The sequence below is a fragment of the Melopsittacus undulatus genome, chromosome 2 (assembly GCF_012275295.1).
Source record: "Melopsittacus undulatus isolate bMelUnd1 chromosome 2, bMelUnd1.mat.Z, whole genome shotgun sequence".
In the NCBI taxonomy this organism is placed as follows: domain Eukaryota; kingdom Metazoa; phylum Chordata; class Aves; order Psittaciformes; family Psittaculidae; genus Melopsittacus; species Melopsittacus undulatus.
The window spans coordinates 65,115,481-65,143,021 of NC_047528.1; the positions used below are offsets into that span (position 1 = coordinate 65,115,481).

Here is a 27,541-nt window from a genome sequence, read left to right on the forward strand (position 1 = left end):
GATGGCCCCACCAACACCCAGCAGCTCACTCTCCCATGTTCCTCGTCTTCCCCCTTTCCTGCAGAATTGTCTTTACAGTACTACTTTTAGTAGCCATTATTCAGTAATGACCTGCTCCTCATCACACCCTGCCTCCCTCCTCTATTCAGGAGCTGGGAAGCAGGAGGTACTCCATGAGCAATGTTGTGTTAAGCTTCAAGCCACAGAAAAAGGTGGTTAAAAACAGTAAATACATTCCCATGTATTTCAATAATGTTATTTTTTTATCAGACAGAGGATGATTTTAATTTGCCCCTCATGAACATCCATGGTGCATCTCCCTGCCCGGCTATCCCAGGCATTGCATGGGGTCTGGGCTCATTGCATTTGTTCTCCATCAAAGTGTGATATCTTGGGATGGATTCTGCAGGCTTAAAATAGAAACATTCCTGCTTGCTGCTGCTGATGTATCATTGGGTAATCATTAAATAAATTCAGTGTTTTACTGCATTAACAAAAACACATGATTGTTTAACAGAGTATATTACAGAAGATGGAGGCTTTAATGGTCTCTATGGATTTTTAGTTTGTAAGAGTACATTATGAAGCTGTCTTGGTAGGGTGCTGTTTTCATATGTGAAAGAAGTTACTGGCGTTATACATCATTTTTATATCTTGTTGCTAGGCAACATATCATAGTGCAGTTATTGCAAAGGTGTCTGCTTCCTCGTTAAAAATCTTCATGTTGCTCCTTAATTCTGCAAAATTAGCTCTGTTATTGATCTTATCCTGCTTCCTTGGATATCTATTGATTGCCGTTTCCTCCATTAGGTTTTGGAGAAATATAAGGTTTTTTATTAACTGAATTTGGGGTTGAAACCTAAAGCATATCCATTAAAGCTAATCTTACTTTCCCCCTTCATCGCAATTTGTTTCCATGAAGGGAGTCATGCGTTTCCATTCACTTGGGGTTCAAAATCAGAGAAGTAATTTGAGTGGTGGTATATTTAAGATACAGCCTATGACAGCTAGGCTTAAAAAAAACAGCAGCAACAAAAAGCAGGGGCTACCTAGGGTGTTGTGGGAAAGATCTAAAAATTCCCTTTAAAACTCATTTCTTCCTTCTTTCAAAATAATCTGCAGCTCCTGCTTCAGCATAGTGCTGTTGTGAACTCCTGCTATATTAGTATTTCCAAATCTGCAGGCAGTTTTGCCTCAGCTTGGGTCAGGCTGTGCAAGATTTGGGGCTTTACAGGACCGAGCTGACTTCATCACCTCACTTCATTCTTGCCTGGAGAAGGCAAATCCATTTCAGAAAAGCACACTTGTTAATAACAGGCAGCATCACTCGCAAGGATCTTCCGCACAACAAAATAACACTGTTTTTTCTGAGTGCCAGTGTTTATTCCCTTCATTACTGTTTTTCCCAAGCTTCCTTGAGTTGGAGAGCTGTCTGCCGGGGCCATATGTGCTCCCCAGAGGCAGCGGTGGCTCTGGCACGTGTACCCCCAGATGCTTCTGCAGTCTCACACAGAGCCAGGGCATGTGGAGCGGCTGCCAGCACCAGGCAAGGGGGGAACCGGGGGCTTCCTCAGACCTGCATGTGCAGCAAATGGCTCTTTATTATCCTCATCCCTCATACCTTTGTTATCGGCATATTGTAATTCCTTCCATTAACCAGACTTAATGCAGTGGCTGCTGGTATAGCTACTGTTCATTTTGGGGCAAATGGTACTATTGTAATATCAGATTTTAATTAAGCTGTTTTGGATAAAAGCTGGCATGCTAAAAGCCTTTGTAAATGCTGTTGCTCAGTACACACCCACACAACAACAACCAGTAAATCAATTGGTTTTCATCTAACCTCTCCCTTGGAAGATATAATTTGGCACGTGGTATCAGGGCAGTTATTTCTAAAGGCATGTGCTCCAGAGGAGGGATTGAGTGAAAGAAACATGAAAGAAGTTCATTCTCTTCTTTTTTAAGCTGTAGAAGAGTTAAAAGTAGATATAAGACTTTGTTATGCTCTAAAGCCTGTTTTTTTTAAAGGGATAATGTTCAAATAATTAATTTATAATGGGACTAATTAGTTCTGTGAAATTTTAATAGATGAAGTTGCAAATGAAAGAAAAGAAATTGCAAAGGCCAAAATGTTTAACTTCACAATCAATCAAGGTATTTTCCTAAAAAAAAAATCTAAAAATAATTTTGACAACATTTTAAAACTGATAGTTACCTGCTCACTTTAAACAACTGTCTACATGCACATTTCACCCCTGGAACACACTGGGCCATTCGTTAATGACCATGAAGCTGACCATTCATTTGCATCCTGCCTGCTTCTCTGTAACTTACAAGGGAAGACATAGGGCTGCCTCACACTACTTTTCTATTGCTTCTAAGTACACAGTTTGCCTTTAACATTTGGGGCCTAGATTGTACAACAGATTTAGCCCTGTTCCTCCAACATAATTAGTGAAAACATTAATGTTGTTTTCCCACTAACAATTCCTCTGCTCCACACCACACCTGATAATACCAAATGATGAATATTCAACCTGACCAGCTTGGTCCAATTCCTTCCCCTAACTCTGATCTCTCTGAGAGACACTGTTAAAATGGATGCGACCCACTGTAGTCTGAGAAGAGTTACCAGTGTCCAGAGGTACCTTTCTTTCATTTCAGAAAAGAAAGGAGTTTGGGAAGTCAGCCTCTCCTTTAGTATCTGTTTAGCCATAAAGTCACACTTTGATGAATTTGGCCGGTAAACTCAGCTATCAGTCAGAATCAGCTTAACTGGATGATTGTTTAATTCATGGGAAATTTCTGCCATAGGTTGCTCAGATGAATTGGCTCAGTTCGTCATCTGTTGTTTCTCTGTGCAAAACAAAGAGAATTATCTCTTCATCCACCTTCAGATTAAAGCATTAACTGAGACAGTGCTATGGGTCAAGAAAAGTACCCTGTGAGCACCAAAAAACCTGTTACTTCTTACCCATCAACTCCAGAACAAAATAGAAGATACCTCATCATCAAACAAATGAGCCTCCAACTCACGTACAATGTTGTGTGCAATACCTACATTGTACATTGTTTCAATGGTTTATAAATAATTCAGGACTGATTTCTGAACAGACTATAGTTCCATTGGCTCTCGTTACTTCAGAAAGGCTACCCTTGCTGGTCAGCAAGCCAGATGTTCAGCAGGATTCCCCATCGGCCTTTTCTCCCATCTACCAGAGTATCTATTCCCCCTCATGCTCATGTGCAGGTGGTTGGTTTAGGAGATGAAGTGACAGGCACGAAATTGCAAACTGCCCAGTCCCAACACCAGGACTGTTCAGGTGCTGACAGGCAACCTTAGCCATGTGCTGTTACAACCACAAAACACTTTACCTGGATCATGGGGAGCAATGAGTTTTTCCATATTATCAAGGAGACATATGGCTTTCAAGAAGATGCCTGTTTCTGGACGCCACAAACTGGCATGGTCTGTAAAATGCTCTAGCCCATCAACTCAGCTTTTCAAGGCTAATCTCTGTGACCAGGAAGAGTCATGTTACCAACTCCTATTTGCTATGCACTTCATTAAAAAAACCCTGGATGTTTTACTCCCATAAATTCTCTGCTTCTCCACTGACTCTCTGGATGCCCATGATTCTCAGAAAACTCAGGTAGGTAAGATCAGAATAATTTTGTTTCTCCAACATGATGAATCTGCCAGCTCTGCCTGTTGCCTTTCTGTGAATCTTAGTCTCCCAGAACCAGAGCCAAATTGGACACCTGGTGCCAGCCACCACCTGATAGTCCAAGGTTTTTTTGGCCAACACTCTTCAAAACATCTTAATGCCAAGTGCAGAACCCTCTACAAAGCTGAATGTAAGAAATGTAGGGACTGGATTGCTTCCCAGCAGCTCCCTGATCAGCTCAGTCAGAATACATCCATCAGCTTTGTTGTTGGAGCCGAGCAGCATGGTCGCATGAGCTTGTACCATGGTGGTTTTGGTCCTGATACTTTCATTTCAGTCTGAGTTGCCAGGGGGGAAAAAAAAGAAGGAACACTGAGCCAATCTGCAGCTTCAACCATGGGACACTTTTGCGAGCATCCATTGTCCTATCTTGTGAAATATGGCATTTCTTGGCCTTTGCTGGAGTTGCCCCAACTTACTTATCAACTCTTGCTTAGGATACAGAGGTGCACAATGCCTTTGATCAACCTGATGGTTAAATGTGCTGTGATACTTCTTGCAAAAAAAAGCCAAAGTGGTAAATACGACCAGTATCAGGAGGGTTGCCAACATACTGTTACATAATCTTACTGAGATTAAGACTATTTTGTTAGGCAAAATAAAGTCATTGTTTCCTTGTATTGCTTCCTCTGTCTGCATCAGTCTCGAGTTTCATCTCATGTATTAGAACTGCTGGTGCTCTGGGACAGGAACTGCTTTTTCAGTGTCTGTGGGGCACAGGAGTCTAGACCATACCTGGACATTTTCACCTCCCATTCACAATTATCAGGTAGTTCCACTTCCCAAAGTGAGATTATTTGCAGAGACCTTGTCTTCCTAGCTGGGACGGAGCCTTCATCTTGGCATTTCAACTTGGCTTACAACATCCTGAAAGGAGCCTTTCTTAGAGAATGGTGGAAAACCTGTTGGCTTGTCCACCCCTTGCCTCAGCTTTTAAAGGAAAAGGTTTAGCCTCATCTGAAATTGTTTCCAAAGTTCAAAGATTCTGAGAGGTCCCAAACCTTAGGTCCCTTTACTAAAAATTATACAGCTGTAGCTTTGCTTCTCATGGGGCATTTGCCCCCCCAGTTTTCTCCCTACCTTATCAGGACATCCCAGCTTCAGGATGGAGTTCCTCACAGACTTTTACTATGTCTTCTGAAGGTACATAAATGAATCTTTAAAACCTGTATATTTCAGGAAAAAAATTATAGTTATTCCAGCATCCCATATCATTCACTCTTCTGAGAGCTTTCAATAAAGCCGAGACACAGGTAAGTTCAACACGGCAAATGCTGTGTTTAGATTATGTCACAACTTGCAGATAGTTTAAGACTTCTGCAAATATCACATCAATCCTCTACTCCAGCAGTTTAGCCTTCTACCCATTTTCTTCCCCAGAATCTCAGATCACTCACAACAAAGATGGTGAAATGTCATTCAATGTGTAAAGGATTGGTACATTCAGGTGATACCTCCAAATTTCTGAGGTGTTCAGTCTGAAATGATTAGACTTTCAGATTACTCTTATGCGGACTTGTTCAGGTTAATTTTTTACTGTATTCCTATTTCCCATGGGTTACTAAAGAGTATTCTCCAGACAAAGACCGTTCTCCGTTTGCAGAGGTACTCAGACCTGCTTCTTAATGCTTTGTTTACTCATTAACTTTTCCAAGTCCTCAATTCCACTTGATAAATCAGAGACCAGTGCTGATAAAGGTGTCCACCACTGTTCTTTGGGTAAACTTTCTCCTCCCACATCTGGATTTAAAATGCAGCTTGTTGGTTAGTAAGAATGGGGACCAGCTCTTGGAGGAAAGGAGCAGCTTCCTCGGCATTAACTGTGGTTTTTCACAAAGAGTTTTCCACACAGACTTCCTAATCCACCTCCCCTCCCTGCTGACTTGGAACCCAGTGCTCTGGCATACCTCACTGTTGAGGTACCAAGTGTTAAATGGCCTCCCCATGACAACCTTACTGCAGATGCTCCTGAAAGGGTCTCAATGGGAATGATGCACCTGGGGGTGCCTCTAGTGTTTACCACTGTAGAGGAAAGCAGTGTCTCCTGCACCAGAAACTTGCCCCTGGAGCAAAATCTGTGTGGACAGCCCCTCTTCAAGAACCGCAGTCAGTGTCGGGTAAGTTACCTTCTTTTCCCCCTCCTTCTGTAATTAGACATCCCAATTATGTAGTTTAATCTAATTAAAGTAATGATGCAATTATGCAATAATTGATACATAATCGGCATGCAAAAACCTGTGTAAGTATTATTTAACCAACAGAGTAAATTTTAGATGAACCTTTTCAGCCTCTTAAAAGTATATCATTTTAGCAGCAGCTTGAATAAGGGATTTTGCCTACTTATGCATTTTTAAATCCTTACTGCCACTAGTAAAATTACTTTTTTTTTTCCCTATTTGTGGGCATTCAGCTTTCAGTGACTTCAGTGAGAGCTGTCTCTGAGCACCCACAGACAGAAGTAAAGCTCAGAATCTCTGGGAGACTGACCACAAGTATCTCATCCAAAGATGGCAAAGTGCTACAAAGCCATTTCAGGAACGCCCAATACTGCATTGCCTGCTCTTAGAGTACATTAAAAAAACCCAAATCTCATTGTCAATTCCAAGAGAAGAGAGCTGAGTGCTACCTGTACTGGTACTTTCTTGGCAAAACTTACCACTTAAGATCCTTTCTTTTTTTCCAAAATTAATTAAAATTAACTCCCTTATTATCCAAAATAACTGTGCAAAAAATGCATATTACGTATGCACCACACTTACAAATGTATAGACTAAGCCTTAGCTGTGGATCAACCCAAGGTCTCATGCACCAAAATCATGAGAATGTGCAGGTGGATGCGTGAATCTCTGCAATAATGGCACAAAAAGGATTCTAGTTTTCTAGCACTGGGTTTTCTCTGAAATAGATAAACTAAGCATATGTTTCATCGTATGAGGTTGTTAGCTGTATCTGCAACAGCCAAAGACCCATGCTCTGAAATGACATCTGAGACCTAGGGGTTTGTCTGATAAGAAATGGGATTTCTTCTCATCCTTGGATAATACTTTCTTTAACCTACCTCCAATTCCCTCACTGTTGTGCAGTGAACTATTTACCCTATATGGTTTTTTTCCACCAGTGATGTGGCTGAACGTCAGCAATATCTTACCCTTGTTTTGGAAAGCACTGTGGAATCAAATGCATACACATTTATATAGCACTCTATAATTAATCCAGCATGTCTGGATGTGTGAAGTAATGAGATTGGCTTGTCCCTTTCTTTGTCTCTGTTGCATAACTCTTGCTTTAAACTAGGTGTATTATCCTGTGAGATGTTATATAGCGAGTTTGTTCAAATTGCCTCAGTAGCTGTGTCTGTAGAACTATTCACAAGCAGAGAAGATTCAGAGGAAAATTTGAATGTTCCCTGATAAGCAGTCACTTGGGCCTTTATGTTGGCTTTAAGATTTGGGTTTGGGGTTTTTTTCACAATTTGATACTGAGGATCTACTTCCAAGTGTTATTACCCATGTGTGTGGAAGTATAGTTCTGATTTGATCCATATTCTCTTTAATGCCAGAATTGCTAAAAAAAAAACAACAACCTTTTAAAATTTGGTTTCAGATTCAAATATGATGGTTTTACTGTTATCTGTTAATTGTTGGTATTCATACTGCTAGTGTAAGTGTATAATCTTTTTCATGATAAACACTAAAAATACGTAAAATAAAAAAGCCTACGACTGAACTGTTGCTCATTCATGCTGATATAAATTCTGTTTCACATATGGAAGTAACTGAGATCTTGCACATATGGTCCACAGTTTTCAAGCTTAAGAAGAACTCGCAGGTGCTTAGGTGACCCTCTAATCACTGGTAAAGGTGACGTAGAGAGCATCTTTGTCTTCCAGTATTTTTCTTTTACCCACTTTGTTTCAAACTGAATGTAAGGGGACAGACTTGGCTGGGTAGCCTATGAAGAAAGTTTCCGGTGTCAGACTGAGCCCTAGTTCTTTCGACCCAGTGACAGAAAAAAAAAAAACATTCACATGCCTTTCTTGGGTGAAATTCTGTCATTGATGGGCTGGAGAACATACAATCATAGAATCATAGAATAGTTAGGGTTGGAAAGGACCTTAAGATCATATAGTTCCAACCCCCCTGTCATGGGCAGGGACACCTCACACTAAACCATATCACCCAAAACTTCATCCAACCTGGCCTTGAACACTGCCAGCGATGGAGCATTCACAGCCTCCCTCAGTATATCCAATCAGTAGCAGACATTTGGAGACTGAAAGAAAACAACTAAAAATTATGGAAAAATTCAGCAGGCACACTACTGTATTTAAAAAAAAAAAAAAAAAAACCAGCACAAAAAAAACCCACCACTAAAACCAACACCACCACAACCCCCAAAACAATCAAACAAAATCAAAACCTATTTATAGTCCATGGAAAAAATCAGCATAAAAAACTAACATCCAATTATTTCATGGCTCTGCTTATATTTCTTACTAACAAAAGTGTCTGTAATGTAGCTCATAGGAAACATCACTGTGCTAGTTTTCCACCAGTCTTTCTCTTCATAGCAGCAAACTCACAAATGGTGTAGGAACTTGAGCCAATAGTTTGGTAATTCTGATAGGCCAGGGGCTGCTGTCTTTGATCAAGGTACGAAAACAGACAAAGTACAACTGATCTCAAATTGCTGAGCATGATTTGAAGGAAAATCTTTGAAAGAAGTATAACTGCCTGAATTACTACTCTTTTATATGTTTTTAAATGAGAATGTAAAGGCCAAGGGCGTTTTTTCCTATTTAATACTATTAAATCCATCATTAAATCTCCCACTGAACACTGGATGAATTTAATGGTGCCCTCAAGTGCCGATGCTGATGCTTGACTGTGTTAATATTGTTGTATATACAGATACAATAAATAACACTTAGCTAAGGTAGTATTAGCAACCTTATTGGGTATATCAGTACAAATAGCTGTACTAATGAGATTAAGCATCAGAAAGCAATGGTGATATGAATCTAGACACTGGGGCTAAAATATGATAGGGATTCAACACCTTGAACCTGTCAATAAAAACAGACTCTAGTAAAAGCTTTACTGCTAGTTGGCATTAGAGGATTAATCTGAAGGTAGATTTTTTATCTTTTTTCATCTCACTTTATAACATGGTCTGTCTTAGAACTTCAGACTGTCTTGTACACAGATACTACAACTGTTTCGATTTGTTGAACAGTCAGCAAAACCCCTGGCAGGTTACTCTGCTTTGTTTTGCTGTAACCAGAGTTCCTTTTGGTTGACATAGCTCAGCACTGGGTTTGGACCACGTTTGTATCACTGGTATTACAGCTGGTATTCTGGGCACAGGGTTGTGTTAGCTGAGTCACCTCTAGATCACTGTTTCTTGAACCAACAATTACCTTGTCATGGAGGGTATTTTAAGCCACCTAACAGAATTCCAGGATCCCATTTTTTTCCCTGCAAAAAAAGCACAAAATGTTCATTTTTGCTACTCTTTAAGCATTCTAGTAATCTCCGACTGTCTCCACTTAATTTGGAGGGTGTTCCTGATTTATGCTTTCATTGCTGGTAGGGAAGAAAGCTCTATGTTATGATCTTACTTCTGATAGCATTCTATGTATACTAAAGCTTTGAAGGCTATATCCACTGCTTTGTTTCACTAAGAAACTTGTTCAAAGTAAAAAAAAAAAAAAAAAGAGAACTGGCCTAAAGGACTACCTTTAATCAACAGGGTGAAATTGTTCCCTGGGTAGGAAAGTCATTGAAGTCTTAAGTGGGAATTAATTGATACATAGACATTATGTGGACTTTCTTAATGCAGTGGATTGCAGCTTGATGGTTCTTATGAAGAGAAATCAAAAGAAATTAACATTTTCCACCAGAAAAAAACTTTTTGTGACTTTTAATATTTAAAATTTTCAGTGCTAAGGCAGCTGTTCCCAGTTCCCTGCTCTCTAAAAAATAGATAGTGTAATTAAAAAGTGGTAATAGTATGTCCTGGTTCCGTTTTCTTTATGTATTACTTCACTTTTTTCCCACATGATTTCTATAAGCTGAAAAAAACCCAACAAAATTATACATATCCTCTTTTTTTTAAAATGACAGAAAAATATGTTCATTTTCCTGTAAAGTGGATAAAGAAATCATGCGTAGTTAAGAGCTCAAGAATAAACATGCATTTGTAACCATTTTACTTCCTTGCTTGCCTCTGTCACGATGCAGCCTGCAATTTCATAATCACCTACTGTTTGCTGGCAAACATCTTGAGGAATGTTTTAGAGAGTTGTAAAAACTTTTCTTAGCATCATTTTTCATAACATCCTATCTGTAAAAGCAAGCTGTCTTTCTACTGAGAGTCTGGTACTACATCAGTGGAGAATACCCAAAAGTGGTGAGGCAGCATGATACTCTAGTCCATGTAGGCTTTCTGTGCATATGGGTGTTTCATCAGTTCAAGTTTAATTTTTTCATAACCAGTCTACTAATGAACTGTTTCCATTCATTTAATTTGGTTTTAACTAATTTAGATAAATATAATTGTGTTTGGTTTTGGGTAATGTGATTTATTTTTTTAAACAAATGCAAATTTCTTATTCAGACAATGCCTACAATAATGAATAAGGTGCTAGTGTCACTCTGGTTCTTAATGAAATAAATGGTGTAATGGATGAAGCCGGAACATTTGCTTTAGGAAGACAGTTAAGGACTCAGTGTATATTTTCATAGCTTCTACTATTTTTTCCAAGTGGAGTCACAGAATGGCATTGTCACCCTTCATACCAGAATGCCTACAATAATGAATAATGTGCTAGTGTCACTCTGGTTCTTAATGAAATAAATGGTGTAATGGATGAAGCCGGAACATTTGCTTTAGGAAGACAGTTAAGGATTCAGTGTATATTTTCATAGCTTCTACTATTTTTTCCAAGTGGAGTCACAGAATGGCATTGTCACCCTTCATACCAGTTGTGCTGGGACAGGGATTTTCATGAGGGATTTTCTGACTCAGGGTTCTTTCAACCTTAATTCCAGTTTTATATATTTTACCTCATAATAATAGTACAGTACTTACAGAGATTACAGGAGTGGTAGGATGCTTAATTCAGGTTTGCAGAACACCTTGCAGATGAAAGCCAATGTGTACAATAACTGCTAAATACTGTTTGAGGGCTTAAAGCAGGCAGAGCTTGAGACAATCATAGCTTTGAAGAACCCACTTAATGTAAACATTAGATAAGTGTGAATTGCACAGCTAAAGAATGGTGTCCTTCACTTCTCTAGGGGTGTATTTGCAGCTAGGGAGAAGTACAATTTAAAATCAGTTTTAACAAGAAAGCCAGATTGCCTAGGGACAACTGGAGTGAAGAGCCTCTCCCTGCCTAAGACAGCTTCCCAAAAGCCACCCCATGTGTATCAGTGGTAGGTGCTGTTTCATGCTCCTGGCACTGGCTCCCAAAAACATGATGGTGAGCAGCAGTAGCCCAGGTGGGCTCCTTGCCTGTGTGTAAGGACCATGTAAGGCCTCCCAGAGGCACCATGTTGCTGGCAAGCCTGACATTTTTCTACACAGCAGCAAGGGATGGGCCTCAAACCCTCTCCCCACCCTTGCTACTCTTTTCTGGGAGCAGGTCTGGTGCAGCAGGAACCTGCAGCCTCTGAAGTGCTGGGACTGTGACTGTGCCAGCTCTGCAAGCAGGACCAGTGCCCCATGCACTCACGCTCTGGTTGGCCCCATCTCAGGATTTCTTTCCTAAACACCCAAAACAACCTGCAGATGAATGCCAAAGAATAGCCTCCTTGTGCCTACTGATTAGTTGCTTTGACTCTGTGAAACAGACAAAAATTCTCATAACTGAAGCTCAGTGTGCTTTGCTTACCAAACCCTTTACTGTGGTGCAAAAAGCCCTGAGTATCTGTTTTTGCCTCAATAAGCCACACAAAGACTGGAGCATAGCAGGGGGACTTTGATCTTATCTCTTTCCAGGCTTTATTTTTGCCTCTGCTCTCAACAATGAAACCTCCAGCATTGTTGCATCCAGTTTGCATTGGCCAGGGTTCATGGCATTCATGGATGGGTGTCTCAGAAGTGCTTGAGGGACTTTGGATGAAGCATGCATCCACTGGGACTTCTCTACTAAAGTCTTCAGCTATTTAGAGGATTCTTCCAGCACATATTTTCTTCCTCTGTTCCTTATCCCATATGCTTTTGACATGCATTTTGGAAAAAAAATCTTTCAAACATCAACACCAGAAGATGTCAAAAAGAAAAGGAAATCACTTCACCCATCTAAAACACTGCCAGATTATCTTGTCCACAAAAGTTTCTGTCAGTTCACAGATCATTAAATTCACAAGTTGAAGGTGCAGTAGTAGTTTTGAGGAGATTCAACTACATGTTTTATCCATGGTAGAAGATAAAATGTCCTAGGTAGAGAACCTCTACCAATGCACCGTGCAAGCTTTGTATTTTGTGCATTTACTTTTTACTGCAAATTAAGTCCCAGAGATATCCAGTAATTTATGTAAGAGGGACTATCCTCCTTGTGCCCACTTGTGCTGGTATTTTTGCCACTGTAGAAGTCAACAAAACCTGATGCTCCTAGTAACGTCTGAACAAAATCATAGCCTAAGTATGCACAGTGCCATGTACATGCTACAACATAGTGCTCCTCCCAGAGAGATTATAATCCACATATATAAGTAGGAGTTGGACTACACATAACTAAAAGGAAGTGCTATGAAGTCACTTTTCCAAGTGCAGCAGGATCTGGACAGCCTTTTTCATTGCAGAGTCTTGGAGCTGGCCCTTTGGCTGTAGCACCAAGCCCCAGTTTACCACTTTGCTAGATTTTTTTCCAGTGTGGGTGGCTGATTCTCTGGGAAAATCCAGGCTGTTTCCCTGGAGAGTCCTGAAGGGAGGAGAAGGAAATTTGTACCTGGCTTCCACTTCTGACCAGGGCTCATTCCCCTTGCCCTGAGGTGAGAGGTTGGTAGTATGGAAACCCTCTTTACACCTACCAGGAGTAGGGCATACGTGTTACTGAAGACAGTAGGGGGCAAAGAGGCACCTTGAGTAGTGGCTGTGCCTACATGGACCTGCTATTCAACACACCATAGTCCCAACTTGGGCAGATGCCTTTATCATACTGATCCCTCAAATCCCCAGGGCATCTGGACCTTCTACAGTCAAAAGCAGCAGGGGACAACTATGAGTAATAGATTACTGATACATAAAGGAAGAACAAACTTTTGTTTTCATCTTTTCTAAAACACAGTGGAGCAACCCTTTCTCACTGCCTTTGTGATCAGTACCTGCCATTCACATGTGAGTACAAATGGTTCACATGTTTTCTTGATTTATAAAGTCTGTACTGAGAGCCGTAAATGCTGAGGGTTTTGATGAGCCGAGAAAGAAACTCTAGAATAAAGAACAAGAAGCCAACTTAGGTACATTTTAAGCGTGAGTCTGAATAGTGCATTCTATCACTCAGTCTGACTAGCATTCTGACCTGTGTAACAAGCCAGATAACTGCAGCCACTCTCCCCTGGTTTGAGCTCGTTATCTTGTATTTGGCTGAAGCATATAATTCAGAAAAGCATCATTTCTTTATCTTAAGACTTCAGGAGATGAAGATGGGCATTTCTGTAGCAATGCATTCCAGCAGTGAGCTGCCAGATCATAACTTGGGGTTTTTTTCCTAGTTTCAGTTTTGTTTTATGTCCTTCTATACTTTGGCTCATGATGCAAGAATTTAGTGGTTTTCATCTTTTTCTGTTATTGTGATCTGACATTTTCCACTAACGCCTATTTGGAAATTTTGTACACATGGACTTTTACTAAGCATGAACAACCTTGACGTTTCCAGTTGTCTCCTGTGAACCCTGTTGAACGTGTTGAGTATACGATCTACCTTTTGCCTTGGGACACTTGAGAGCTGGCAACAAATAACTTTTCTAACAGTCAAGATAGGGAGGTTTTTTCCCTATGAAGTTACTTACCCAAATCAAGCATAGTAGCTGTTAGTCTAACAGGTCTGATCTCTGCAAATACCTGTGATCTTTTCTTGTTCCTTTTTCACCCTCTCAGAATTCCCAGCATTATTATAGAATTGTGGTCAAAGAAACAGGCTATTCCAGCATTGGTCTCATCAGTTTTATTGTGCTACTTGCTTCTCCATTTTCAAATGCACAAAGATGGAATGAGCTCCTTGGGCAAGAGCATGTGACATTGGGATATTATTTTCAGTTCCTCCTCCTCTGGTGATCTGTAACTTCTTTCTGGGTCCAGTGTCCAGTCTACCAGGTATATATGGTATTCTTCATTTGTGGACATGAATTTGTCTCTGTTCAATTCCATACCTCGGTACTCTTAGCTGAACTGGTCTCTGTCAGCTTCAGCCATCAGACAGTGCCACTGTGCTACTTCTAGAATACAAATCATCAAGATTTAACATCTTTCTGTCAGTTCAGATCTAGGAGGCATACTATGCAACCTTGAGAACAGATGGTTGAATTCACATACGCTGAAGCATGCAGTGCTACACTGATTTCTTAATCTCATTCAAAATAAATGGCTTGTATATGAACAGATTTCCCAAGTTGTCAGAGCATCATAAACAAAATTGTTTGCTAATTGCAGTCAGCCACATCCTTGCTAGGTTGTCTGGGAAGGATTTACAGGATGCTTTGCCTTGAAGAACCTCTCTGTGCTACAGCAGAGGAATGGGAAGAAGAGTCCCTGCCTTGATGCTCACCTGCGCAGTCTGAGGTCCTGCTCTGGTGTGATCTTTCACCTGTAAATTGAGCATATTTCATTTAATATCGTTAAGAAAACACAGATGAAACATATTTCATTTAATATCATTAAGTGTGATGGATCTATGCTTTATAGAGCCACGTTTGACAGAACTTTAACTTCTAATACTTTAATTCCCCCCTTTTTCTTTCAATAGTCTTTCCTTACCCTCTCTATCATCTTTTCACACTCATCAAGAAGTCTGTTGTAGAAGGACAGAACAGAAGCTTGCTTTCTTCTTGTTATGGTTGGCAGCTTTTGCAGGTATGTTAGCTGAAAGGCATTCTGGTGGTACCTTAAACCTCAACTCAGCACAAGGTATTTAATTCATGTAATGTCTGCCCATAACTTGTGCACAGAGTACACAGGCACTACTGTTTTAACCAGAAGTTCATGAAGCTTGAAATACTTGATCAGTGGGCTGAACAAGCTGAGCTAAATTTATAAATTCATACCCAGTGGTGAATCTCCACTGCAGATGCACAAAAGAGGCCTTTGTATGAGCCCTTGGGTTCCCAGGAACCAAGTAAGGTTTTATGGTGCCTTCAGTCCTCTTAAACTGGCTTCAGGAATATGAAAGACTGGGACTAAGAACAAATTAGGCCAACTGATGACCTGTTATTTCATGTTCTGTCCTGGGGGTGAACCAGGACCATTAATGTACCTATCAGAAAGCTTCCGATATTCCACAAAATAAGAAACTTGAAAAATGTGTCTAGTTTAAAAAAAAAATTCCTACAAAATTTTCTCTTGTTTGGATGACCTCCTCATGTTTAGCAGTGTATTTTTGTCTGGAGTAAAGGGATGTTTATATTAGAACATTACATTCATTTGTGGCAAAGATATTTTTGTATTGCTAAATATTTACTGTGATGGTATTTTTGTCTTCTCCAAACCACAGATGTTTTCCTTAGTAAATACTTCCGGGTAGACCTTTTTTGTTGTCTGCTCCTTTGTGCATATTAATGCAATCTCCATCAAAAGCATGTTAAGTCCCTGACCAGTGTCCTGATCTTTATTTTCAATAACCTTTGTTTTAACTTCTTGAAACATTTCCAAAGCAATGCTGAGGCCACTACCATTGCTTTGTTAGCATTCTGCAGAATTAACATGCTTGTTTCAAGCTCTGAAAATGTCGACTATGTGCACTTTTTCATTATTACCTGAAATCATGCAGAGATCTAGACCTTGAAGTATCCTAGGTCTTTTCCTTTCCTCTTTCTCCTCCCTCCACTCCCAAGAGGCAGCTATTCATCTTCATTAGCTACTTATGTTAGCTTGCTGCCAACTGAGAGTAGAAAACTAGCTGCATCAGTCTTGCATAGCAATTCAGGAATTAGAATCTACAGTCCTTGGGTGCAGGAGGTTAATGCACTAATAAAGATTGTACCTTGATTAACCACATCATCTGAGCTTGCCCAGGCAAGGCTGGTTTTCAGACAGTTTGTCATATCATATGGCCGAATGCATTCATCCGAAAACACAGCTTCTTAGCTGAGAGCAGGTATTCATCATTTAGAATAAAGGAGATAAAGGAGAAATTTTGTCTTTTTTTTTTTCAGTGAGGAATATTTGAAAGTTTTTAAGGAAACCCTCTAAATTATGTTTATGCTTTACCTGTAAAGGAACATGTTCTTCATTTCCTGACATAGATGAATCTTTTTGTCTTAAACTCTGATAAGAGAGCACGGCATGGGCTATACCCTAATCAACATTCACTATTAGAATCAAACTACATTTCTCTTGGGTATACATAGCTTCTTCTGGACTCATTTAATCCCCTGAAAATGAATAAAAATTTGCAAGAGTCTTTGTTAAGGAATTATAATCATACAATGAAGGACCTAAATAAGTCAGTTTGATAAGTAAGCAGCCCTCTTTTACATTTATCTGTCCTAGATTGCTGAACCTTGACTAAATGTTGCAGGTTATTTGCAGGATGGTTTCATTAAAGCAGAGATCATGTATTCCAAACAGAAACTTATTGCACTGGCATTTGTGATTTGCTGTAAAGTGAATTGAGCCACAGATCACACTGCAAATGTTCATGATTTGGAATAGTTTCATTCTGTAGATACCAAATATCTGGAGATTTGATGCAAACACAATCTTTAACGCTGCAGTCTGCAAAATCTCTGACCTTCTTCCTTTCCAAAAGCCTAATTTCTCTTTTTTTTCTTCCTGTCTCCGCAGCCCACAGAGGCATGCATACACACACAGAGTCCAGTTTCTATCAGACAATTTCAGCTGATGCCCATCCATGCAGGTCTGAAGGAACAAACACAGCACAAATGACAGTCACAAGCTGCACAATTACCTTTATTTCTTTGCTTAGAACAAAAAAATTTCTTGACAAGCACTCTCCCCCTGGACTGTCATGTATCTTTGGCTGTTATACCGATGAAACCTATTGAAAGGAATTCATATTACAGAAAGCAACAGGGCATTTGAAGGGTCTTGGGACTGGTGCCAAACAGGAGATGTGGTAGAATGTGTTTTGCAGCAGATTGCTATGAAAAAAGTGACTCCTTGAAATCGTTTTAGCAGAAACAGGAAGACAGAAGAACTGCTGACTGAGATTCAGTACTGAACTGGCACCCAGCTTGGTGTAAACGGTGTCCTTATAGCTATTTCAGCTCCATGACAGGGAGCTTAGTAGTTGCCTTATTTCATCCTTCAGTTAGTGGGTGGATGAAACCACATTTGTCACTTAAGTTTAGCAAGGATTTTGCATCATAAGTGACATAAATACAAACTGTAAATTAAAACCTGGCCAAATAAGTGGATGGAAAGGAAGTAAAACAGGAAACAACAGAAGCAAGAAGATAGATAGGAAGATATTTTGTTGGGCGGTGGTGGTTCTGAATAACATGTTACCAGAAGGATAATGTCAAAATAAAAGATGCTGAAATGGAAAGAAGAAAATTATCAAGTTCTCAAAGGATACAACAGGGCTTAGGAGGAAGAAGAAACAGAGTTAAGTAGATGAAGTCTGGACAAGTGACATGATAAAGAAAAAAAGATAAAACATCTTTATCTTTCTATTTTACAGGTGTATATTTGATGTTTGGGTTAGAAAAGTTGCAGCAATAGCAGATACTAGAGGAATCAACTTTAAAAAAAAAGAAAATTTGCTTTTCAGATCATGGGAGCTTTATCATAGTGAAATGCTGTCAGCTTCAACATGGTCTCCAAAAACTTCACTGTCAGACTCTTTACTTCGGATATTTGACACTAAAATCGTAGCCATGTTGTCAGCTAGCGGCAGTGTAGCTTCACTGAACTGAACAGGATCTTTGCCAACTGACAGCAGTTAAAGAGAGAGTCTCCTGTGATAAAAAAAAAGAAATAAAAAAAATAAAAACCATCTATTTTATGAAGACAGGGGAGTAAAGGAATTAGACGTTCTCAAACTGTGTCCTGTGATCACACGCTAAAGGATCTTGGAAAGCTCTGCTTTAGCTTTGTGTTGCCTCGACTTCCAGCTGAATAAATATGTCTAATACTTCCCTAAAATGTGCATTTTAGTGTAGGTAACTACAAAGAGAGAGCCTCTGTGGTCCTTGTGAGCTAACCAGCAGAGTATTTGCAAAGGAAAATTGTGTCTCACCAATCTCCTGTAATTCCTGCGACATGTTGTAGAGCAGAGGATGAAGTTGAGCCAGCTAAAATAATTTTCCAAAGGTGTTTGACAGGGTCCTTTATGAGATGCTGCAAACATTTCTTAAATCATCATATGTGGAGAGACAAAATATTATGAAACAAAAATTGACTAGGTGAGCACAAGCAAAGAGGAGGATTAAACAATTTTCTTAATGGCCCGATGATAAGTTCTGTTTTTGGCAGCAAATGAACAGCAAGATAATACATGTGGCTAGACTTCAAATCTAGATGTTACTGGTCTCCCTACTCTGTATTAAATATCATTTTTCTGAATGAGTTCAACCATTCCTGGTATCATGGTGCCACACAGCAAGATTGATGGCACTAGATAAATAGCATTGCCTTAAGTCTAGAATGAATACTATTATTTACCTCTGCATGGTACTTTTCCTGAAAAATTACCTACAAGCTAGGGTTAAAAGCCCCAAAGAAAACCCTGCCAAGCAGTCATTAATCCACAAGAAATGTCTCATTACTTAATTGTTGCTGCGGAAACTGAATTTGGAGCAAGGATACGCAATACTATAGATTTCTTTATTTGCAGGTTTTCCCCTTCAGTAAGAAGAAAAGCCAAGTTAGCACACTGACTAAGATTAACTAGGCTTGGGCCTTTATAGCTTGTAAAACTGGACCTTTATATATGCTGAAAACTGATTTACCACAGGTGGAGACAAGTTGTAGAGTTGTAGAGTTACAATTCACTTGTGAATGAGACGTGCCATCATCACCACAACCACCACCACCACCACAAAGATGACAGTGTGAAACAAAATCCCTGTAATCCTCACAAAGAGAAAGGTAGGGGGGTGGTTTATAAAAGAGGGGGTCTCAGAGCCACCTGTCAGTCTTCAGCAGGAGGAGGATGGCAGTCGCCATCATCTCAAAAACAAGCTGTCCTGCAGTTAGGCATATGTGTTTATCCACATGTATTTTTAAGCAGTGTAGTTAGGGCTCTCTTCTTTGATCTAGAAATATATGTCTTCCACACTTCTGATCCCAAATGGCTCTCAGTGCTTCCTTTAATTTACATTGTTCAGGACTTTGAGGTTAAACCCAATGAAGTTTGGAGAAAGATCTGAATTGGTTTTGAATTAGACTATATTATCTTGTAGTGGCTGGAACATTTTCTGGTGCCAGCTGTTTCAGACATATTTTTTTGTCTGATTTATTCTAAAAAAAAAAAAAAAACCTCAACAAAAACAAAAAAATCCCTTTTTTTTTCTCTTTATAATTTCAAGAATCTTCTGCATCAATTAATGTTCTAATATCAATTTGAAGGTGCTGTAGATCTTAAGTACATCCGAATTTCCATCAGTCCATTTGAAACATTGTTTTCAGTCCAGTGGATACCTTGTGCCAATACTGCCAATCCCAGACTCTGAAAACAGTCAAGTTAGCTGAGCAGAAAAGAGAAATTGTGCATGAAAGCTTATTTTAACAATAAAAGTTGTGTCCTTTCTATTTAGTTAAGATAGATAGTTGCCTTTTTGGCTTACATTTCCAAACATTTCACACCATGTACTAAAAAAAAGATCTTGATATATTCATATGTCACCACTAGTACTTTTAATCTGTCTCAAATATCTTCAGATAGAGACTAAAATCACAAGATTTGATACACAGGAACATGCTGGGTTTTTTCTGCTTGACCTTGCAAAGTCTTGGCACTTCCTGGACACCTAAATCCTTTCTCCTGATTTTTGATGTTCTGTTCTTGGCAGGCAGAAGGAGACTGTGCACATCGTTTAATATTTACCTTTAAAAAAAATTTTACTATGTTTACATCTCCTCAGTGGTGACAACCTATAGTCTTCTGATTTTTTTTCCTAATTTGATTTCTTTCTATAGTCTTCTAAATTCCAAATGGTAGTAATAATTACACCATCAAATTACAACTCAAATACTGTTCTAGTAAATTCCCATTCAGATTTTCATGGTAATGTCAATTATTAACCTTGGCAAGCATCAGTGGTCTTACTAAGTGCTTGTGTCAGAAAGGCTTACAAGCAATTTAATTTATGTAGAAAGCTTTATTATATACTACAACTCAAAGTAAAAAGGGGGAAGAGAAGCTGCTGAAAAAAAAGAAAAAAAAAAAGAAAAAAGAAAAGACCATTAAGGGCATTTTTCATTGAAGTGTGGATGAGAAATAATCTTGGGGAAAAGAGAAATGAAACATTTTGACACGTCAAAAAAAAAGGTCACCCTTATTTTTAATCAGCCCTCTGGTCCTTTCCCTGGATGAAGGCATCATTGCCAGACTTGGGCAGGCAAGGTGGGAGGGAAAAGCTCTGCTGCTGTAACAGATTGGTTTCTGCGTGGCATATAGCAGACTTCTCAAGAAGATGGTTCTCTGAAGGTGACAGTGGGGGTCAGCCACTGTATAACGTAGAGGAACTGCTTCTTGGGCAAATGGAAATCAGAAGTACTGAACAGCAGATTTCACAAGCAGGATTAACTTTAAGTCAAAGCCACCAGACATTACAAACCTAGCTGCCCCAATTCTTCAGTTGACAGGGATAACATGTAAAGCATTGCCCTTCAGAAGAAAGATACACGTAGCCCATTCCCATGCACACTTTTCGGCTCAGCACCTCAATTTGTAGGGAAAAACACTTTTGTGTGGGAATGGGGCTTTACCAGTGGAAACACCTGAAGGCTACATGTGCAACGTCCCATTTTCTAGAAAGTAAGCAAATGGTCCTGTAAGGGAAAAGCTGGAAAAAGCAGAGAAAAGCAGGTGATAAAGCAATACTTTTTTAGATCACAGCCTTAGAATTAAATGTCCACATTGCAAAACTCCTTTTCATCAATTTATTGTCATAATCCTTTACTGCTGGAATATTTCTTAATACATAATTCCTTAATCTTTTGAAAAACAATAGCATGTGTGCCAGGTACTTGAAGCAAAAAGCAATCTGATTGCCTGTGCTTTTTGTTGCCTGAGTCTAAAAAACTTACTCTATATTAAAAATTGCTGTATACTGCTATTGCTGGCACTTATCAGATAAGGAAGTCATAAGATGAACAATCTGCCTCAAAGAACTGAAAAGCAAAGCAATTCTGATACTGAAACTGCAAACCAGATGATGCTCTGATTAGAGGAATGCACATAGATTAGAGACATATAATAAATCATGTAACTTTTTAGCCTCAAATAAAATAAAAGAATGCAGTTTTTATTAGGAAATAAAATGTTTATCAAGAATGCTTTAAAGGTGACATTTATTACTAATAAACTGTGTTGAAAGGGCTGATCCTTTCCTTGGCAGATGATCCTTTCTCTGGCAGAACAGCCAGAGACTTCCCTCTATGTAAAAAATGTCCCAGCACAGTCTGTGCTGGGTCAGGAAGCATTTCCGTCAGCACTTATGAAGGATGGTCAAGAGACTCACCTGCACCTTTTTTCAAGCAATGAATGAGTCATGGAAATATAACTCCAGTATTATTTTAGGACTGATCGTGGATCTCAGCACAACTTCTTGGAATATCACTGAGAAACAATTCCACAGTCAGCTAATGTATCAAACTCCAGCAAAGCATCTGCCAGGCAAACTCTTGATAGTGTCAGCAAGCCCCCTGCTCGCGCAGGATGTTATTTGCTCTTTAACTCTTGACTCTTCGGGGTTGTCATGCTCCATGCTGCTTCTCATATTAATTGTGTTAAGTTACTGTGTCCCGAATATTATGTCTGTTGGTGCTGAACATGCCAAAAAAAAAGTCCATCCTTTAACAGCCTGCACTAGAGAGGAATATGAAGCCTCCCTCTTAACAAACTTCTTGTCTGAAGGGTTTTATTTAACACCTTCCCAAATGCAGCCTTGCTTTGGAGACCAATTCCTTCAGGCTTGAATTATAACAGTACTGAGCATGTGCCTACCTGCTACCTGAAGCTGTTTCAAGGATGACTGCATATAAGTCAGGTCAAACTACATATGCCTCTTAGCTATTAAAAAATGTCCTTCTAAACAATACAGGGAGGGTGTCCTGCAAAGCACAGACACATTGCAGTTAGGAACTCATTCAACTCCTTTACAGTGATAAAGGCAATTTTAGGAATTAACCTTTGAGTATGTGTTTATCATTCTGACCTTGTCTAAGAAATCTATGTTGTGATTACTCCATAGCGTGTAACCCATTACTTGATCATGAAATGAAATATCTTTTCCCATACTATAAAAAAAGTTCTTCTGTTAGTTTCACCATCCAAAATACATTACATGATTAAAATATGGTTGCAGATTGTCAGAGAAATCAAACTTCTTGCACTTAAGATGCATTAACTATTCAGGAAAACAAAATGGTGCTTAAGAACTGCTCTCAAGAGTCTGTGAGAAAAATCAATGTAGCTCATGTATTGTCTAGATTATATGTAAACTGGGCATTTCCTAGAAACTGCAGTAACTTAAATATTCCACTACCCAAACACTCTTGCTGCTGATACACTATCATTGTCTTCCATTTCATTGACTTTCTAAACACATTTTGCTGTACAATATTGTTTTTCAGGAGATGACCCATTCATGGCCTGCTCCACTGTCAGCTATTCACACACCAGGAAAGGCAGAACAAAGCAAATTTTCCTTCCCAAACAAGGTAAGCCATGCCACATTATACAGAACCATGCCTCCTGCCCCTCAAAATATGCCCTAAATGAGCCCTGACTAAGCATGTAGGGTCTCTGGGCTGAGCTAGATACCATGCTCATGGACCCCCTGCTTTTCCCTACTTAGAACCTCTGCAGAGCTACACTATCTTGTTTGCGCATCTGGCAGCAGCACTGATGCTGGTGTGTGGGTCACAGATTCCTCATTGCAAGGCAAAGATACACATGTCTCTAGTGAAGTGTCCAGATGTGGTGCCTTCTTCAGGCATCTGCTGAAGCTCCTGACTGATATACCTCAAGGTGCATACAGCTGCTCAGGTCAAAAAGCTCCTGCTTACATCCCTTGGTCCTGCTTTTCATGGCTTCGCTAGCCAAGTTTTTTGTTGAAACCACTGAGTCTGAGGTGGGCTTTACTAAGACACTGGCCTCTGCAGTCAGAGGCTGAGGAGTGGACATACATCCTTTGCCACCAACCTGGCTTCAAGGGCAGCATTGCTACAGAGCCAGGTAGCCCAGTGCCATGATGCCCAGAGGGGCCACAGAAGTATTTCCCAGGGAAGTATCTGGTTCCACAATGGACTAAGGTCCTGCTGGTGGTCCCTTGAAACCAGCTACACTGTTGTATGTGTATCCCAGGGAGGATGCAGCATGGCATGGTGAAGCTCATCTGCATGAGCTTGGGGAAACCACAGTATTTACACTTGGTGAGTCAGGAGGGAATGAAATCAGCTATTCCATGCAAAAGCCAATAAAAAATTTGCATTGTATCACCATATACTGTTTGCATGCCACAAGCTTCACTATATTTCATTTATTTCATATAGTTTGTAAGTTGAAGCTTGAAATAAGATATTGATACTGTTTGTAGCCTTTCTCCTGTTAAAGCAAGTTCCTTTGGTAACTTTTAAGTCCATCCTACAAAATTTAGTGCAGGGAATAATTACAACCACGAAGCCAAGAAACCGTCAAGATTTGCCTACACTAAAGCAGCTTTTCTGTGGATGAGGGTGTCATGATTTTGAAATACCAGGGGTGTAAACCAAAACATCTCTGGTATGTTATAACGAAAAAGAAGGAAATAAGTCACTGTCTATTTGCTCACTAAAGGCAGACAGCTGATTGAAGGTGGTAGGTGGGCTCGAGGCTTGTTATGTTAGAGTAAGTCTGGTAGAAGAAAGATGGATCAGCAGTTTACAGTAAAGTGAAGTACTCAAATATGGATGACAAAACCAAAGTGGTGCTTGCAGCTTTGCCATTTCTGCCATAATTATCACCACATAATGTGCTTACATGGCATGAGTGCAGATGTGCATGGTCAAGGTGTGCACCTATCAGTGTATCTTTGTGGCCGTCATGAATGTACTTCCCCTCAACTAAATGTATTGTGATAAATACAGGAATAGGAGAACCACAAACCATAGGGCAAAGATATGTGGATAATGGTTGATATTGACTTTCTCATCTTCTCTCTGCCTGCTCATCCATCTCTCTGGAAATATGTTAATAGTTTCAACTGCAGGGCCATTTCAGAGTTCCATCATGCATTTTTAAAGAGCCTTTTCTAGGTGGTTTCCTTTTCTCTTACCAGAGTAGATTTTCCATTTTATTTAAGTTTAGGACAGGCAAGATTTCCTTGCATAATATATGAGCATACTTTTGTACATAAAATAACATCACAACTTTATTGTGGCCTGCATGGTCTATATGGTCAGAAATTAGAGTGCTTTGTGTGAAATGGGGAAGAAGCACCTAACTAAACTTGCCAGGGTTCTGGAAAAAATCCCGCCTCACTGGCCATAGATCATGTTAATTTTAAACAGGACCTCTATTTTAAAATATTTTAGAATAGTTAAGAGTTGCTTCTGTGACTTAGTCAGAATCTGTACAGTTGCAGACATTAGAAGGCATCTGCTTTTAAGCTCCAAAATGCAAAGACTGGTTTCCTAGTTTTTCAAATGGTTTTGAAACATTCATAAGCTACTTACTGCTCTTCACAAGGTGCGGTGTAAAATCATTATTGGGTCTCATAGGGAATGTCTCCGTAACTCTTAGAAAGCTTACCCACAGGTAAGCTATGTAGCTGTCCCACCTTGTTAAAACCTAAGGACTACACCAAACTGTTGTGGATCACACATTATTCAGATAAATAGACCTGTCAGTTAAGCAGTGGCCAAGGACAGCGAAGAGGCTAAAAGGCTAAATTCAGGGCATCTACTTCATCTCTTAGTTCCAAGCAATGCATGGGACTGTGAATTCAATTTCAGTATTGAGACATCGGTTCAGTTCATTTGCAATGACTCTTCCAGCCAGGGAAGCAAGTAGGCTGCAATCCTTTTTAACAGAAGACAGTTTCCAAGTGTAAAGATACTCATCATTTTGGGAATGAGAAAGAGAGCAGCTTGTAAGTCTCCTGCTCTGTTGCAAGGATGCAAATCATCCTTACTTTTCTGTTTATGAAAACTGATTGTCAGCATCATTAGTTCCCATACATGCCACACTGCTTTTAACCTGCAACTCAAGTAATTAGTGATGACAGCTTGAACCTTGAAATTTATTAATTAGGCTATTAAAGTTGCAAAGGCCACAGCAGCTACAGCTATACTGGTTTTGAAATCAGTCTAGTAATAAAAGCTAAATAACTTAGGTTTATATGTCACAAATAGAACAGAACTGCATATTTGAAATTGCATGTGTGGATGTGTCCATCTAAATAAGTATATGCTTGGTGGATGAGGGGGATATATTTGCATATGCTGTACCTGTATATGAAATCAGACCTCATTAACATGGGAGATCTGTATTAATGCACAGGAATGGAAGGAAAATCTGTGGCAGCTTTGACACAGTACCCAGTAGGCTGTACCCAGTAGTTTTCCCAGCACAGTGCTGCTGGGAGAGCACATTTAGGGAACTGTCCTTTGTGTGATAGAGGGCATAAAGCTACATTTTCTTTCTCTGTGGAATTAATTTGTGCTCTTGAATTTACTGGGAAGGGGCAATGACAGTCTCTTTATTTCTTGTTTCTCAAAGCTTAAGGATAATTGAATCAGTGTGTGATGTGACAGGCTGTGTGTGCTTTCCTTTCTCCCATCTCTGTCACACTTTGTTACTTACAAATGATTAGGCATTTTTTGATTGTAATTTTATTAAAAACATCTTAATAAATAAACTTTAAATGAATAATTAAATTTGGTAAATAAGAGCTCGCATGATGCTTGTGTGAATGAGCTTTCATGTGCAGGCATTAATTCTTCACCCTCATGCAGGAAAAAAACATTTTTAATTCTGCTGCCTGATTTTCCCTCTGTCTTCATTTTTACTGCAATTTCATGTCTTGAAAGTCTGATCAGGTGTTTGATTTCTAGTTATGTGTATGTGATATTATGGGATCTGCCTTCATTTTGTTATTTGAGAATTAATTTATCCACCTCAGAAGAACTGGTGTCTTGTCACAAAGCTATTGGGTGATTATTCTCAGCTGAAGCAAAGTTATCATAGTGATGTTATTCTTTGTGTGCTCAATTCATTTACTTTTTCCTTTCTTACTGATTTGAACAGGCTGGAACAAATACAGTAGACAATAATTTCCAGAAGTGAAGACTTCTCCTTTGTTTTTTAAGTTACCTTAAGTCATACTTTTTCCTACCTCAGTGGGATCATTCTCCACTTATAATGATATTTCTGTATTAGCTTTTGTTATTAAGAATAATAAGTTGAGAATCAAGACACTTATTTTGAGGAATCTGTTAAAATGAGAAGAGAAAATGTTATAGCTCATATGCTTTGCTGTTGTCAAATTTGAGACTACGCAGAGTCAATGCCAGAGGTAAGATACTGTGCTAAGCAGTTAAAGGGGAGGGTGCATTCTTCCTGAGGTTGATGAAAATGTAAAAGAGTGAGCAAGATCCTTGTTTAGCAGTTTCAAATACATTTACAAACCCGAGGGTATTTCCATCAAAATGATTGTATTCCCCCAAACTTCTCTAGGCACATAAATTCACTATTCTGGAGACTGAACATGCTCTAATAGCCTACTTTCATTGGCAGCATGATTGGCTACTAGAATAGCATTTAAATTCAAGTGTACGTGTCACTGCATCACCACTGAAAGCTGATCCTGACTACTTAAGATTGTATTCAGTCACCAGAAAAAAACAGACTTTAATATCCCTTCATCAGCAGCATTCACAAAATGCTGAGGCAATTTGTCAAAAGTAGAGAATTTCAAATTATTGACAAATTATTATTGGTGTGTGAAACATGATACAGATCTTTTCATACTCCACTTGAAGATAGAAATTCCTAGGGCTTGACCAAAAATTTGATGTCTCTCATTTCAGGTGCGCAAGATGGCAGTGATTTGCAGATGCCTATTATAGCATAAAAATTGCAGATCAAAGCTATGCAGTCTGGAGAGCTTTGACTTCAGAGCAAATGGTGCAGATTGAGGGGATTTGGCCAGACAAGCCCTTAAAACCCTCAGTGCCTGTGGTCCAGACAACTTCCATTTAGAGCTGCAAAGAAACTCTTAGGGTCCCAAACCCCTGTGACGTGCTTCTGAGTGACTCAGCAGCAAAATCCCAGCTCAGCCAAGCCAGAGCATCCTTGAGCTCTCTGGGGACTTGCAGTTCCTTTCCTGGTGAGCTGTGCATTTGACTCATCACTCAGCCTCTGTGGACCAAGGATCTGGTCCAGTGCCCCATTCATCACTGAAAATGACTGTGTGTGT

The 27,541-nt window shown here is 39.5% G+C and overlaps 1 protein-coding gene across 1 annotated transcript in view; it reads left to right on the forward strand.

The window, feature by feature from the left end:
- Window positions 1-27,541, forward strand: part of AFF3 (ALF transcription elongation factor 3) — a 321,016-nt gene that overhangs the window by 164,738 nt on the left and 128,737 nt on the right. Inside the window, exon 5 of the mRNA XM_034074643.1 lies at window positions 22,716-22,802. Within this exon, the coding sequence (XP_033930534.1) occupies window positions 22,716-22,802 (87 nt within the window). The remainder of the gene's footprint in view (window positions 1-22,715; window positions 22,803-27,541) is intronic.